This window comes from Diprion similis, chromosome 10, assembly GCF_021155765.1.
Source record: "Diprion similis isolate iyDipSimi1 chromosome 10, iyDipSimi1.1, whole genome shotgun sequence".
Taxonomy (NCBI): Eukaryota; Metazoa; Arthropoda; class Insecta; order Hymenoptera; family Diprionidae; genus Diprion; species Diprion similis.
The window spans coordinates 1,336,891-1,350,020 of record NC_060114.1 but is presented as its reverse complement, the minus strand read 5'-3'; the positions used below and the strand labels follow the sequence as shown (position 1 = coordinate 1,350,020).

The 13,130-nt window shown below is 39.2% G+C and overlaps 1 protein-coding gene across 1 annotated transcript; it reads right to left on the bottom strand.

Annotated features, from left to right (window-relative positions):
* Positions 1-1,570: 1,570 nt before the first annotated feature.
* Positions 1,571-2,790, bottom strand: LOC124411344. Its single transcript, XM_046890437.1, has 2 exons — positions 2,391-2,790; positions 1,571-2,316 (listed from the first exon to the last, which is right to left on the bottom strand). The coding sequence occupies exons 1-2, from the start codon at positions 2,788-2,790 to the stop codon at positions 1,571-1,573; spliced, it is 1,146 nt and encodes a 381-aa protein (XP_046746393.1).
* Between the last annotated feature and the right edge of the window lie 10,340 nt (positions 2,791-13,130).

Here is a 13,130-nt window from a genome sequence, read left to right as displayed (position 1 = left end):
AGGGCTGCATAAGGTGCGACGAGGTGATGCAGTCCCTCAAGCGCGTCCTAGAAAATTTGAACTTTCTCTTTTAATACATATAAATACATATTTCACCTCCGAAAACCCCTATTCACCACTATCACACATTCCTCTAAAATATGTATATTATAATAACAGCAGTATCATTTCCCCCCAGAAGCTTAAAGATCATCAATATCCGCCTCGGAATAGTCGATTACAAAGCTGTCGTCATCGATTTTCCGCAAAAAATACAGGTTTATAATCGGCTATTCATATGCTCTGATATTCACATTGATTGCTTTCACATGCAAAAGAATTATATTGTATTCAGAATCAGTGAACTTCTTCACGTGAGTTATTACCCAAAAAGCAAACCTCACTGTCGCGTGTGTACTCTCACCACCATTTCCGAGGTATATAAAAACCTCGCCATAAGCCATCTACTATCACAATCACTCCGCAAGCTGAACGACCTACACACAATGGCTGAACTGCAAGATTTGGTAAATATATATTTTTGCCGGCGTTGATTGCATCTTCACCAATGCATTTTATTTTTACAGACAAACTTACTCAATGATCCACCCACCACATCGAACAACAACTCATTTTTCAGAGACTTCAGTCTGAGTCAACAGTTGCCCGTGTGGGATGTATTACCGGAGAACGAGCAGAAGACTGGTATTCCTGAGTCAATCAAACTACTGACCGATACACATTCCTGTTCTCTTAACAACGACGCCAGCAACGGCAGGGTGACCCTCTAAATTAGAATCTACAATACCAAGGATATTCTACAAACTGATAAGACTCACTGGTGGTGAACCGATCTGTCCAACATGCAGTTCACAACCAACAGAAGCTCTCCTGAATACCAGCTTTTGAGTGATCTTACCGCGAAAGCCATCCCCCGAATCCGCAAACTCCCTGGCAGCAAACCTGAACGCAAACGTCGAACCACCCAAAAAATGAATTCAAACCTTTTTGATGATAATGTATGAAGATAATAAAAAAGCTATTTGTTGAAATATGATCGACTTTCATTTTCACAACCAGTATACATGTTTTTCATTCATCGCAATTACTTGTAGCCTGATTCTCATTGTACCAGAGTCTCGTAAGTTGTACATTTTCAAACGCGCAAATTCCTGCATGAAAGCTGCAATCCACAATTTTCTCGTTGTAAGATTTTTGCAACATTCCAATTGCCGGACAGCCCAATTTCATCATGTCTACAGCATTCAAATTTTCTGCATATTCCTCCAGCCAACGAATTTTTTTGATCCCTTGACAAGCACCAGCGGCGTTCTGCCCAGGTGATCGCGCATAATCTTCCTCAAGTTGCCGTGAGTTGTAAAACCATCAGTCCATCGGAATCCATGATGATTATGCATGAGATACTTCACTTGATGTCGCAGTTCATCCGACAACAGGTTCCGTGCGTTCGGATTTCAAAATATGAAATGACTCATAGTCTTTGATAAGTTCTCATAAAATGCAACTTCTTTTACCACGAATCTATTCCCCACGTCGATGAATCCCAGCACGTCCACAAACATACAATCCATTACAACAATTTTCGAACGACGTTGGTTAGAGGTGTGTACTCGACGATTCGATCGTGCAGTATGAGGCGATATGCAGCCGTGCCATTCTCTATATCCGTTTCGCTCACAAATTCTATTCGTATGTCAACTGTAGCACTTTTTATAGATTCATTCTGTCGCGAACAACCTATCACCATTATTGGTGCATCCTTGATGTATGTTTGCATATCCAGAATCGGTCTATTCTCAATTCCATAATACGAATTCTGGAACTTTGCATACATATCGTACAGTAGAGCAAATTGTTCATTTTTACAGCTTACGTTTAGATTCTCATATGGATATGAATCGCTGTTCAGAAATAGCTTAACGTTGCGTAAATCGCAATGGTCGAAATAACTCGCGTGATTCTTCACGTTTTCCTTCCTATTTCTTTGCAATGCAAATATTACATATCTTGGTTTTTCCAGTTGCGTTGCTATTTTGATGGGCCAAACTTGCATTTTAGATTTCGGTAAATTGGGATATTCGTGCAACGACCAAGATCTGAAGCACATCTGTATCGGTTGATTTTTCTCCAATATTCTTAATAGCGACAGCTTCTCAACATCCGACGGCATCACATGTGGTATTCTCCATTGTAATTTTGTTATTTCCAAACGCATGTCTTCCGCCGCCGCGCTAGTTTTGTAGCAATTTTTATCGGTTCTGTTTCGTATGAGAATGAGCTCGTGTCGAGCGTTGGCAACAATTTTCTTATAATCTTCTGCGAAACCCAGCACGGATTCAACGGAATACACAGGTTGAAATCGCCCGTGAGGTGGTTGCTTTTATATCCACCATCCTTCCATCCAAATATTTCCATGGCATTTTTCTTACTCTGATCCAGCGAAATATAATTTTTTAAGGTTGATGTTATTCCAACGTTCTTACAACGATCAATTTCTACACCATTTAATTCATAGCGTATTTCATCGAAGAAAACACACCGAAAGTTTTTTTCCAGCTCGGAATCAATTGGATAATTTCTAGCACACGCAACGATTTTGAAAGACTTTCCCTGAATGTAGATGATACTCTCACTCCGCAGCACACACAAATTCTGCTGTTGTATCAAAATTCGTATCTCGTCGTTATTGTTGTAGAAGGAATTTGCATACGGATTGTGTACATGCACGATCACCTGGTTAATGCCGTTGTTGTAGACCGGCGATGCATCGATTCTCAAGATTTTGGACATCATTTTCAAAGTTTAAGACCTACCGAAAGTAAAATCTTCCTGCTTTTCGAAGTGAGCAAACATTCGGAATTTATTGACCCTTTTGTATCCCTCGACGATTCACTACTGGCCAAAACCGCGCTGGATGTTTGATTATATGCGTTGTTGTACGTCGGCATTTTCAATCTACTTTCAAGTGAAGCCTTGTGGTGATTTTTTTCCCCCTGAAATTGACTGGTGCTCCGCTCTAGTCAACTATACTCAGCGTTATGTTGTCGATGACGCGAACACTCACTGGCATGTAGATGATGCTCCGCAGTGATTCCGAAATTTTATAACCTGGTGGAGCGTCAGGTGAAAACTCATGTATCGCATGAGCCTGCGAACTATTGCTGAATGTGCCATATGTTACGCTTCACTCCACTTTGATGGAATTAACTTTCGATATTTTTATCGGGTTTGTTGACTCGTGCCATTCCCCTCCTTTACGTGCCTCAGCATCATCAGACCCTAACAATGACGCTATTTAGTTATCATCCAAGAAATCAGAGTCCTATCTACACCAAATTTCCGATTTAAGTGTATTATTGTTCGCTCGAATTCTTATGTGGAGTCCTTCGACCACCTTTTCAGCAGCGCTACCATTTTCTGAATCATCAACTACGTATTCCATATGCTTTTGCAGATATGCGTTTACGTCCTCAATGGTACACGACCCCGTTGGTATAATAATTCGGTGATCATAATTATAGCCAAGCTGTTGCATGATTCGTTAATATTGGGTATTGAATTGTATGATTTAAACGTGACTGGTCCCATCGAATATGATTTTCGGTGATTTAGAATTATGGGTGGAAAGTAATTTGCACTCAGAGTCGATGTTACCTGTTAACGTGAAGGTGGCAGACATTTTTTATTCCTTCTTGGCAAGAAATTTCAAACACAACTCTCCGCAATTGGATGCGTTGTCAGACAGATGTCTATCATAATTGTACCAGATAATATTTTTCTAGCTGAAGTATCGCATAACTTCGTTCGGTGGTGGTAAATTGCCAAAACTGTCGTAATGATACACATTTTTCCTATTTTTTTTATAGGCTACCCAATGTGTCCCCACTCCCGCAACACTGTCTAAATTTATAATGCTGCTTCTGCGAACTCTGATTCTTTTCGGTAAATTGTTCCTCATGAAAATACCTCTAAAATCTGATATTTTCATTATTTTAGCAAATTTCAAAAGTTCACGGTCTGTAGTAACCCACCGCGGATGTTTTACGTGTTGGAGTTTTTTTTTAGCTTGCCGGTCGATATCAAGAAAAGCCCCCATCCTTTCTTGTACGGAGCTAAATGTAGTCCTCTACCACGCCCGCCTAATGCGACAGCTTCCATCGTCTTATTATGACGTTCATTTTCTTTCAATTCTTTCGTCGCGCTCGATGCGTCGTTCACCGCTCCAGCATTGCCGGCAGCCCCACCTGCCAACGATTCCGCGGCCGATAGCCCCACGAATATTGGTATTAGTTGCGGAAGATGACCTTCATGCTTCGCAACCTTCAACACTCTCGGTAATTTTACATTCTTCTTATCCCCTCCAATTGCTTGTTTGGCTGCTTGAAGCGCTACGCGTATCGCGCTCACTTTGTCCATCGATTTGAACTTTTTCACAGCCTGAAGAGCCGATATTATAGCAGCACGTACAGAGGGTTTTCAAATACCAAGTTTGACTTTAGCACGCATGATTTTGTTACCAGCCCAACCTGCAGCCCGTTCTGTCCACTATGAGTCCTTGTCACGACTGCGGTGCAACGCTGCCTGGGCCAACCTTTTATCGGCCTCATGTCAAAAATTCAGATTTTTACTCTTCGCATAGGCAATATCATGTTCTCGACAGGCTTCATTCAACAAATTCACTTCAGTTTGACCGTTGGCAAGACGCTGTTGCAAACGTATTCCAGGACCGCAGAACTGATAACCCGGTAGATATAGTTCGATGGGTAAATTATTGATTGCAGTATTTAACATTCCTCGGGCTTTAGGCATGCGACTACTGACGCATCAAGAGTCTGAGAAACAACTGATCAGTACGTATTTGGTCACTGAGGCTCATGCAGCAGAATAAAATTCATAAAACAGTCAGTCACTTTACCAATCAAAAATTTGGACAACAACGTGAAACAGATTCAAAAAATTAATCGCCTCGGTAAGTTATTACCAACATCTGTGAGAAGCATAATTTGTGGACCTTCGAATTGCAGAAAAACTAACGTAGTTATCAGCTTTTTGATTAATCCCAACGGATTACGTTTCCAAAATGTATACATGTATTCCAAGTGTTGGGCACTGCCAAAATATGAATATTTGCGTGAGGTGTTGAATCGTGTACAAGGTGTGTCCTATCTTCCATATTCCAACAATTGTGATGTAATTTCGGTGGAGCAATCCAAGCCGAACACGATTTTTATTTTCGATGATGTTGCCTGTGATGAGCAGAACATCGTTAGACAATATTTTTGCATGGGTCGTCATGAATTTGTTGATTGTTTCTATCTATGCCAAACATATACAAGAATCCTCAAACATTTGATTCGCGACAACGCAAATTTCATAATTGTTTTCAGACAAGACGGTAAGAACTTGTGACATGTATTTGATGATCATGTGAATACCGATATAAAGAATGCTGAATTCGAAAAATTATGCTCCACCTGCCGGCGTTCGAAGTATGGATTTCTTACGCTTGATGAAGACAGTCCTATGAACTATGGTCGTAAAGGTTTCGATGAATTCATTATATTATAGAACGTGATGCAGCCTGCTTGGGGTTACAGTGTTCCGCCTGAATCTATACCTATAACATCTTCAATATGGTGAAGACCCCAAAATGTGAGACTGATCTGAAGCGCAAGATCGTAGAAGCAAGCGATGCGGCGAGGAAGAAATATCAAGCATTGAAAACAGATCGCATAGCGGATAGCGAAGCGATTGAGAGATTTTTTAAGCCGACTGTTGAGCCGCGGACTGCCATAGCGATGGCATCTGAGTTTAAAGTGAATGGCATAAAGCCTGCAGTGTATGCTGAAAATGATGATGACTCGGATAATAGTATAGCTTGGGATTATTACAAACAGACTCCGAACTCTGAATATCGCATACGAAAACCGAGTCAATCGCTTGTTAGGAAAGTGTTTCAACGCAGAGAGGGCCTGAAGAAATCTACGCCAAATGCACGCAAAAGCAGTGATATTAAAGATGACGCGAACGCAACGATTGAGCGAACTATTCCCGTCTTGCGTTAAACTGTTCACACGACACCGGTCACCGAATCTCATACAAAATCTCTGCGTTAATGGAGCATATGGCCAACCCTGATACTTCAATGCAAATGGAACGAGCGTTCGAAAAAAACTTTGGCTTTTTAGCCAAAAATTATATAATAAATTCAATTCGTGATACTGCAAATACAATAAATTCAGTTTACGGAATTAGATTTGTGAATAATGATAGGATGGTTTTATGATTGGTGACTCACCGATTGAATTTGAGCTAGATCATTTTGATGTTAAAAACATGCGATTCAAAACAACTCCGGGTATATTGGAACTCATTTTCAAGAAAATTCCCGATGAAGATATCTACACTGACGATGATCTTCGGAAATACCGCGATATCATCAATTCAGCCAATACCCATGAAAGAGGCTATCAAAAAACGGCCCAAGTATGTAAAAATGAATTCTACAAATATCGAAACATTATACGCAAGCTGTTTCCTAGTCGTCAGGCACTCGGTGAGGGTCTCAACACCAGTAAACATATGGTACGAAAGAATTCTCGAGTAGACTATATGTATTGGGATCACCCGAACGAGTTGGTGGACAGGTTGTGGTTATTAAGTCGTTCAGAGGCTGCCGGGCACACGGCTCACACGAATGAGATTATCTCAATAGTGGATGAATTACGTGAAGCAAATATTATTGTTTGAAGAATGAGCGGAAAAAACATTCAGCTGGCTAGAGAGCTACTTGCACCGGCTCGTCGTGACTTTAAGCGTAAAAGAGTGGTCGTGAAAGGCTTTGACGACTTGTGGCAAGCGGATTTGGTTGAAATGCGGCAGTATGCCAAAATAACAAAAAATTTCAATTACATTCTGCCGGTTATTGACGTGTTATCCAAATTTGCGTGCACTAAAAAATAAGAGTGCTCAATCGGTTGTCGATGGATTTAAACCAGTGCTCCATAGCGGCCGATCGCCTAAGAATCATCAGTCGAACGACGGTAAAGAATTTTTCAATGCTGAATTCAAAAAGTTAATAAAGAAGTTTAACATTAATCATTACTTGACCTACAGCGCCATGAAGGCATCGGTTATAGAACGTTGGAACCGCACACTCAAGGATAAAATGTGGTGATCATTCAGTCTGAGTGGATCGTACAAATGGATTGATAATATGCAGCAGTGTGTTATAGAATACAATATGAGCAACCATCGTACCACGGCTATGGCACCGATTAAAGTAAACAGCAAAAATGCTAACCAGCTACTTGCAACAGTCTACAGTAATGTCAAACTCGTTAAGTCGGTAAAATATCAAGTCGGAGATTTTGTACGAGTGAGCAAGTACAAGACGATATTTGCGAAAGGTTACACACCAAATTGGTCGACGGAAATTTTCAGGATTTAAAAAGTACAAAACACGAATCCACGAACATATTTTCTGGTAGATCAGCAGTCAAACCCAATCAAAGGGGGATTCTATGAACAAGAACTGCATTCCGTGAAATAGCCCGACATACCGGGACAATCTCTAGAAACTATACAAGAACTGCGCATGCGCGAGTTCAAATCCGCCGTCCGTGCAGTCTGGCCACCCCGAATTTCAGCTGTTAACCTTTGTTTTTGTCGGCCATGTAGTTCATACGCGTTTTTGAGGTTAGAGTGTCAAATAATCGAGGTAGTAACTCGCAAAGGCTTGGGAAGCATTTGTCATTGCGCCAGAAAGTTGATTCTTCAAAGAACGGTCGGAATTTAATGCTAATGCTCTTTTACAATTCGTCTTAATCGAGTGAAACAAGAAATCTGTTTAAATGTTTGGTGCTTGGAAGAAACGAAGCAGGTAAGTAGAGACAATTTATTTAATCATTTTTATTACTTCATACATTAAGAATAAAAATGAAATTTTTTTCTATCAACAGAAAATACAGTAAAAATAATTGCATCTCTGCTATTCGCTGATATCTGCTCCCCCTATTCAATTCATGACACATGCAAACATCATCGCCTCTTTTGTTGGTTGTTGGAAGAAGTTGTGGGTCTTACAGTTTCTTTCAATTTCAAATCGCGTGCAACATATTTTCTAATCAACTTTGTCACTCTCTGGTAATTTCAGAAGGTAACATTAGATTTGATGATTCGTGAAAATGAAAGACATCAAACCGATTGTTCAAGAAATTGGAATATCTTACCGTTAATAACACAACTGTGAATCTCTTTTTCTAGAATTTAGTTCAACGAAATTGTTGTTACTACTACAGAAAATTACCCAATAATTATTCGAGTTCATTTTATGAATTTTCAACAATGGTCGATCAAATAAATGAAGGGAACCTAATACTAAAATCAAAATATTTGATTTACTGGAATAATTTCTGAATTTCATGTTGGTGCAGTTCGAAACAAAGAAAATCTAATCCGAAGAATAAAACTCAGGAACATTCTGTGACCCAAGTTGAAAATAGACATTTTCAAAATGTACCTCAGTATCACATTTGTGACGAGGCAATCGGCAGTCGGGCCGAACACCTGTTCATCCGTTTACCGATTCCTGAAATGAACCCGCTGCCGCCACCTCGTCACTAGGCCCCGACCCCTCGGGCCGCGCGCAACCCCTACGAGCCGCGCGCAACCCCGCGAGCCGCGCGCAACCCCTAAGGGCCCTAAGTGCCCGCCAGGCACGCGCGCTGCTCGCATCAAGGGTTCCGCGAGCCAACCCTTATGGAGGGCCGTTTGGCCCATTGTAAAACCAGTCTCTACTACACCAGGCTCAGACTCATCCAGGTAACAGGCGCGACTGTTATCTCGTAGTTGGAAGTTTGAATAGATTATGCTAGCCGCATATATCTATATCACACCATAGCATCACCTGTCCGGCCTTCCGCCGAAATATATACACCGTTCCGTCATATGTATAAATATATATACCATTCCGATATATATATATATACCATTCCGATACAAATACGTATCATTACCGGCCGTACGCCATTTACTAAATATTCATATACCATAATATAAAGTGTACCTTTTTTACCTTGTTATATATATATATCTATAAAGATATACAACATAAATATATAAACATATATATTAGGGTGGCCGCTATTTTCGTGACCTCCGAATTTTTTAATTGCCAACCCGAAAATACATTTAAGGTATATAAAAAAAAATCTGTACCAAATTACAAGACGATCGGAAAATGTTAACACGTACCACCGAGGGGTTGAAGTTTTAAATGTAAAATACATGTATTTATGCCACGAATCAATAATTTTTTTTTTCCGAGTATAATAGAAATGAGAAAAATTTGAAACTTGGTACATTTATTGTGCATAGCATGGTGTACAAAACCAAATTTTTTCAGATTTTTTCATTAACCATTTTGTTAATAACAAGCTCTGTAGAGATGTCCATATTTCGTTTTTTTTATATTTCTTTTAAAATAAATATCAAATCAAATAAAAAATAAATTTTCAGTTAAAAAATGTAAGGTCTGCAGAGAAGAAGACATAGAAGAATATATTTGTTTCGTAGTACAAATATGCGAGCTATCGTTGCAGTGTTGTGTTCGCTGTAGTATATGTACATACACGAGAGAAGTGAACAATGTCAAACCAAGGGCGTTTCTTTTCTTTCTTTTTGCGGTTGTTTTCTTTCTTTTTCTTTCTTTCTATTTTTTTTCTTTTTCTTTCTATTTTGCGTTTTTCTCGTAAAGAGGAGGCACCTTTGTTTCGTTCTTTTTCACTCCGGTCAGTACACGTATGACTACAGTCAGCGGAACACTGCTAGCAGCAGTGTTAGCGCGATGGCTACCGAACGCGTATTACGGAAAAATATTTTTTTAATCGGAGATGTCGATCCTCAAATAGTTGGGAATAAACTGCCAAGTAAAAAACAGGTGCTGAAAGTGCTCTTTTTCAACATGCGTCAACTGAAATACAGTTTACGTCAGAGTGCATCCATGGTCGCAAAGGAGGTTTTCGTTTTTTGGGAAAAGGCCAGAAAACCTGTACTAAAGCTATCCCGGTGTATTGAAAAAGTTGAACATTTGCACAAACATTGGCAAAATCTCCAAAAACGTGGTGGTCAAACATGCAATGAATCTAAAGAGGCGAATTTCAAGCGAGAAATTGAGTTGCTGTTCGATATTGCCGCATCTCCTGAAAATCTCCGAGGCATCGACGAAACAACAAACGCTTTTTTGCAGAACCAACGAAAGCCTGAACGCACTGGTTTTATTGGTGATATTCAATCGATACACGATCAGGATATAACCGATGATGAAATGAATCTTCTCCTCGATATGCGCAAAAAAGCAAAATACGACAGAGAACATTGTGCAATGGGTAAGAGAGATCATGTAAAAATATTTTTTAACTCTGCTTTCAAAATTATTATAAACAAAATTTTCTTCAGGCGATACTGTCGAGTTGATAGACAGCAGTCAAAGTGAATATTCGTGTTCTCAAAGAAGTAATTTCTCGGCCGAATTTTTCGATAAAAATAAAAAGGAGGATGATGGAGAGTCCCCAGCAAAAAAAATTCGCGGCTCAATCAATATCATTGACGAGAAATTGGTTGCAACCTTAGACAAATGCCTCATTTCTGATCGGAACGCTGTTCGAATTATCACTGCGGTAGCTGAAGCATGCGGATGCGATACCAGTACGCTGGTTATCAACAGAGTCTCGATTCACAAATATCGAGAAAAAATCCGCAGAGATCTTACCGAAAAAATAAGGCAGTTCCTTCTACGGAATTACGTGCTCCAGTACTCCATTGGGATGGAAAATTGTTTACCATATCCGGAAAAAATCATGTAGATCGTTTGGCGATAATAATAACGAATGGACAAACCGAAAAATTGTTATCGATTCCGGCTCTAGAAGATGGACATGGCTCAACACAAGCGCGTGCTATTGCTGAGATCATTTGAATTTTTTATTCTATTTTTAATTTATCCATATATCAGTAATGTTGATTTGCAACAAAATTAAGTATGAGTAACTCTTTAGTATGATAAATATGGTGGTTATATATTTTCACAGGTTCTTCAAGATTGGGGACTTTGTGATTCAATCAAAGCTCTGTGTTGTGATACGACGAACGCCAATCTTGGTTCACGGAGGGGTGCTGCGGTATTGCTAGAGCAAATTCTCAACCGAGATTTGTTATATCTTCCCTGCAGACATCATATTTTCGAGCTAGTTTTGGGAGGAGTTTTTGATGCTCTCATGCCTGCGTCAACTGGCCCTTCGATTCTTTTGTTTAAAAGATTCCAAGCTTCCTGGGAAAATATTGATCAGACAAAATACGAAGTCGGTATAAAAGACGAGAGAATTTTGTCAACGTTGCAAAATCGACTCGAAGGCATAAGCCTTTTTATAAACAACCTTCAAAAATCGACAGTGCAGCCCCGTGACGATTACCGCGAACTATTGCTCTTGTGTCTAATTTTCATTGACAAAGTTCCTCGGGAGGCCGTGAAATTTTATAAACCAGGTGCTTTTTCTCGTTGCTCGCTGGATGGCAAAAGCAATTTATTGCTTGAAAATTTTCTTATTTCGCGAGGAATTCCATTTGACACTATCTGAGAGAAAATCACTTGCCGAAATTTGTACATTCATCGTTGCCATCTACGTTGAGGTATGGTTTATGGCTCCATTAGCAAATGCCGCTCCAAACCACGACCTCAATTTTTTGAAAAAATTACACAATTATCGGAACATCAATCCAGTTATAAGCAAGGTTGCCATAAAGAAGATGTCAAACCATCTCTGGTATTTGAATACCGAAAATGCCGCGATGGCCTTTTTCGATGAAACAATTTCTGCAGAGGTCAAACAAAAAATGGTTGAAAAAATTAAAAACGAGCACCCTCAGAGTGAAGAAGAAACAGACAATGACAAACGGTATATTTTACCGCAAATGGATATTACGGTTTTGCTCGATGAAAACATTGATTTTTTCATAAGCCCAGGATCCATAGCTTTTTTCGAAAGGTTCCAAATTGACCACAGCTTCCTCAGTAACGATGTGTCTGAGTGGAAATCAAATAAAAGTTACCAACGCGGTTTGGAAGTTTTAAAAAATTTAACGGTTGTTAATGACGTCGCGGAAAGGGGAATTAAGCTGATAACCAAATATAACGACAGACTGACTCACGACGAGGATCAAAAGCAATTTATTTTGCAAGTCGTGTCGGATTATCAGCGGAATTATCCCAACGCGAATAAAGAAACCCTACTTCGACCGCTGAACCTAAAATGAAAATGTGAGCAGTCATTATGTGATAATTTTTTTTATTTACTCTGAATGGAAAATATTCTATGTATATATTCACAGTTTGGTACAAATAAATTTTTTTGTTAAATACTAAGTCTACAGTCAAGTGAAATTTTATTTGATATTTATTTTAAAAGAAATATAAAAAAAACGAAATATGGACATCTCTACAGAGCTTGTTATTAACAAAATTGTTAATGAAAAAATCTGAAAAAATTTGGTTTTGTACACTATGCTATGCGCAATAAATGTACCAAGTTTCAAATTTTTCTCATTTTTATTATACTCGGAAAAAAAAATTATTGATTCGTGGGATAAATACATGTATTTTACATTTAAAACTTCAACCCCTCGGTGGTACGTGTTAACATTTTCCGATCGTCTTGTAATTTGGTACAGATTTTTTTTTATATACCTTAAATGTATTTTCGGGTTGGCAACTAAAAAATTCGGAGGTCACGAAAATAGCGGGCACCCTAATATATATCCATTGTACCGGCACCGCCGATCTATTACCTGTCATACCTTGTCTAGTATATAAAGATATTTATTAACCTTTTGTACATATATATATGTTCGTTATAATTATTTGTTAAAAACCAAGTTGATTGCAGCATACGCTTTTTGTATTTCTGTTTTTCCTAGCGATCCGAAGTGACGCTTGAATAAAACTACAATTATCAATTTAATAACGTGTCCAATTATTTTACTTATCCTACTCCCTCCTGAAAACTGACCCTGGTCGACTCCAAGCATCCGGCTGGAGGGGGGGTGCAACCACCCCCGAAGGGTAATCCGACCGA

Coding starts and splice junctions, on each gene's coding strand:
- LOC124411344 (XM_046890437.1), bottom strand. CDS start 2,790: ATGTCCAAAATCTTGAGAATCGATGCATCGCCGGTCTACAACAACGGC. Junction 2,317..2,390: donor AATATTTGGATGGAAGGATG/GTGGATATAAAA, acceptor TGGGTTTCGCAG/AAGATTATAAGAAAATTGTT.